Below are 4370 nucleotides of genomic sequence, written 5' to 3'. Positions count from 1 at the left end.
CATACGTTTGAATGTGGTGTGTGCCAGAGGGTTTGCAAATCCAATGGGGGTCTTAAAAGACATGTTAGGATCCACAATGAGCAGAACTTACTTGCAGGTATTGGTAGTGCAAATCAGAGGTGCAATCTGTGTGGGTGTTTTTTCAAAACACTGTCTGGTTTAAAAAGCCACATCAGACGCCATGAAAGGGCTAAGGTGTAGGTGCAGGAGGTGGTCAAACTCTGTTTAAGGAGTAGACAACCACCATATATATATATATATATGTATATATATATATATTAATCTGAAGCCAAGGAAAATGAATAATTCCTGTCCGTCCATCAAATTCAGCATGGGCGAACTGCGGCCCGCGGGACTTTCTGAATAGCACGCCAACGAAAAATTAACTTGAATTTTTAGTAATGCGGCCCGCCCTCATGATGAGCTATGTCTCATGCGATCCGCCTCTCGTGAAAGGTTGCCCATACCTGATATAATAATAGAAATTAAATGCATCTCATTAGTATAGGCTGTGAAAACTCTGTATAATTACAGACCATTTCGTTAACTGTTATAAGCCAAAAGAAAGCAATGAGAAAACTAAACGAGTACATTCTCCACCAACACAACCACAGCGTCTTGAAATCAGTAAGATCATTAAGAGCTCAACCCATCCTCCATAATATTTATACAAAGCTGTCCTGCTAAAGGTGGATCGATATTACAGCCGTCATTTGCAAATGAGTATGAGCTTGTCTCATGTTGCAATACGTTCGCTAATTAATTGTTTTATGTGTCTATGCAGTCACAAGCGTAGTTCACTTCTCGACCCTTGTACTCACGACTTGGTGGAATGTGATGGCTACAGAGGACAGATAATTGTACTAACATTAAGGTAGTACTCATTTCTCAACTGAGTAGCATCAACGTGAAATGAAGTGCTCTGCTCAAGGACACAACATGCTGCCTGTTCCGGGAATGGAACCCAAAACATGACGATCATGAGCCCAATTTCGTAACCGTTAGGCCAATCATAGTTTATTTTGACAAAGGTGGAAAATAAATCAAGTATCTCCTGCCAAGCATCTCCAGCTAATAGAAATTTCAATAATTACTTTTGTCATGTTTTTTCAAACATAAAACATGCCAAGAAAAAGAACATTAAAAAAAATCATATGAAAAAATATAAAATAGTTCTCAATACCTTTTGAAAATCTCGTAATCCTTTATTCCGAAGAATCTCCAGAGTGTCAGGTGAAACGGGTCCCGGTTTGAAATAGAGGAAAAGCGTCCAGTTATCAAACACATGGTGATGATAGTAATACTGCTGGTGCGATAACTCTGGAAAAAGGCTTACTGTAACGAAATATAAAAGATATCTGACTTAAATCTTCCGTTGGGTTAATGCAATGCATTCCTAAATTATCAAAAATAATTAACACGATTCTAATAACAAATACAAAAACTCTATAAGCGAGAAGAGACATTATAGTCAATGAAATGTGTAGTTATTGAATTAAAAAAAGATTGAGATGCTGGGTTCTACGTTAAGAAAACTTCAAAAAGCTTCAGAGAAAATGTTTCTTTTTCTTTTGTAACCAATGACGAATAGAATATTAACCTTTTGCCTATCATGTGCAGCACATGTGATACACAGGACACACTTTCCCGGCGTCCATGCATCATATATGATACACATTGCCAATTATTTTCAGTCACAAGAATAACTTGGAACTTATGAAAGGAAAGCATGACATTGATCAGAATGTATGAAACAATGGCTAACAAGAAGTCTGAAAACAAGTATGGATTTTTTGAACAGACTTATAAAAATGATGTGGACAGGCAAAAAGTTAAAGTCAAAGGTCTTTTCACGCATACAAACACGCACAAATAGTCTTTGAATTTGTTTTACAGCTTTCTTGGTGTGAAATTGTGTCTTTAATCGATGTTGTATTTAAAGAGTGTTTTTCTACCACTAAAACACACTAAAAAATTCACTTATCATTTCATGTCCATCAGAAGTCGGCGAGCTGGCAGAAAAGTTAGCACGCCAGACGAAATACTGAGTAATATTTCGTCTGTCTTTACGTTCTGAGTTCAATATCCGTGAGGTCAACTTTGCCTTTCATTCATTCGGGGTCGATAAATTAAGTACCAGTTGCGTACTGAGGTCGATCTAATCAACTGGTCCCCCCCCCCACCACCAAATTTCAGGCCTTGTACCTAGATTAGAAAAGAAAAGTTAACACCTCCGAAGAAGAGGCCCTGGCATATGTAACACACTACACAAAAACCAATCTCGAGAAATTAGACTTCTCAAAATCAGAAAAGAGAAAGCTGATTCGAAGACTACAGATCCAATCCATCACTAGAACTGTAAAAATCTGAAAAACTTTACAGAAGTTTATCGTCTAAATATATATGAGCATGTCTAGATATGCAACTATATGCATGAGAATATATACATAAAACAAAACATAGAAATCTGCACACATACATACATACATACATACATACACGTGAATGTACACACATGGGTGCTTTCGACGTCTTATATGAAATAGTCTTGTAAGAACGCAAAACAAAGCCTTAGATGATTGAGTTCTGAGTTTACCATTCTACTGATTTAAAGGACAAAATTTCGAATATATGACAAATGCTTATTTCTATATATCCCCAATTCATTTAATTGAATAAAGAAAAGAAAATCTTGAAAGGGAACGAACACTTTGCGTAGTAAGCAGTAGGAGAATTGCATAGGTTTTTCGTTAACCGGCAGTTCTGATTTCAAAGTCTATTGCGATCATTGCTGCTACCAGACTGCAAAATCGTTATTTACTTTGTGGCTTATTGAACATTAGAGAACTGGCTCGAGATAGACCGACGGTTTTAGAGAGCATCTTTTAGACGTCCGACTTATTAACAAATTACTTCGACCTGGAATTCACCTCTTCAGTTATTCTATCTATAGCCACCTGTATCTCTGTGAAATGCCATTTTACACGTTGGGACAACCACCTCACGTTTGCACAGTGAACAACAGCGTCCTTCAATGCACAACTCTGCAAATCGTAATTAATAGTAATCTTCTTTTCTTGAAGTAACACATGCTCGTTCCTAACATTACCCCCATACTGTAAAAAAACCCCTTCGAAGTACTATATACCCATCCCTATTTTCATAAACGTACGATTACATACTTTCCATTTAGCACATGCGCACGCACACACACATACAATTTTGCCCCAGTCTACATAGCTATACATATACACGCTCATACAACATGATTCACACATTCTACCCTACATTCGAACATACACGTTCCTGCACACTGTTCTTTTCTTTGACGGGACAAAACTAAAACACACGAACACAAACACAAAACCCACCATATATACTTCCAGCACACACGCGCGCGCATACATAAACGGTTTCACATTACCTTCATTGACAAAAAATAACAATAGAAATAAAACGCTTCGTTCATTCGCCATGTTTTCGTTTTATTTTTTCACCGTAAACTACTATTCCAGCAGACATGTTTTCCCATTTTTTCTGCTTTTTCATGAAAAAGAACACAGTAATAAACATTGAGCCCACCTCTATTTGTTCCCCACGGCGCAAAATTAATTACTTTTTATTCCTGTATTGTTTTTATTTCTAAAACCTTTGAAACATCATTGCTATAAGATGATGAAGATCTATCGCTGGATTTGTCTGATTTTTCCCCGACTAACGATTCTTAGACAACTGTATACACACCCATCTGCATACAAATATATATACATATAATATATAGACATAAATATATACACATACAATTACATATACATGCATATATACACTCGATTATATATACATATACACACGACTCGCATGTACGCACACACAAATAAACATATTTATACACATATATATTCATACTTACATCCACATATACGTATTGACATTCACATGCACTTACCTTTGTCATTTAAATAATTCTGTTTCATTTTCACATGTAGCCCTAGACTCTTCAGGTTCGAACTGTACAAATCGGCTTCTTCTATTGAGTCTTTATTATCTAACCATAACACAGCTGTATTTGATGAACGGCGCTCGCCAAATATAGTTTCCTGTAACTGATGAAAATAAATGTATGTATATATATATATATATATATATATATATATATATACACACACACACACACATATTGGGTTGAAAAGAAAGTCCTCTCGCATTTTTGACAATTGACTTTTATAATACTTACAATGAAATAGCATTAATTTTTGCGTTCTAATATTTTCGTTTCTTTCTTTACATCATAGTGTTTAAATTCGAATCTATTTTACCGTGTGTGAATTCAAAAAAGGCTTTTCACCAATGGAAACAGTAAGAAATATTAG

The 4370-nt window shown here is 35.9% G+C and overlaps 1 protein-coding gene across 1 annotated transcript in view; it reads right to left on the bottom strand.

The window, feature by feature from the left end:
* LOC106881078 (cadherin-like and PC-esterase domain-containing protein 1) overlaps positions 1-4370 on the bottom strand; it is a 174928-nt gene that overhangs the window by 54872 nt on the left and 115686 nt on the right. Inside the window, exons 4-5 of the mRNA XM_014931294.2 lie at positions 3947-4103; positions 1184-1335 (exon numbers count right to left, since the gene is read on the bottom strand). Of these exons, the coding sequence (XP_014786780.1) occupies positions 1184-1335; positions 3947-4103 (309 nt within the window). The remainder of the gene's footprint in view (positions 1-1183; positions 1336-3946; positions 4104-4370) is intronic.

Source organism: Octopus bimaculoides, chromosome 2 (assembly GCF_001194135.2).
Source record: "Octopus bimaculoides isolate UCB-OBI-ISO-001 chromosome 2, ASM119413v2, whole genome shotgun sequence".
Lineage (NCBI taxonomy): Eukaryota > Metazoa > Mollusca > Cephalopoda > Octopoda > Octopodidae > Octopus > Octopus bimaculoides.
This window is presented reverse-complemented; position numbering and strand designations above follow the sequence as displayed.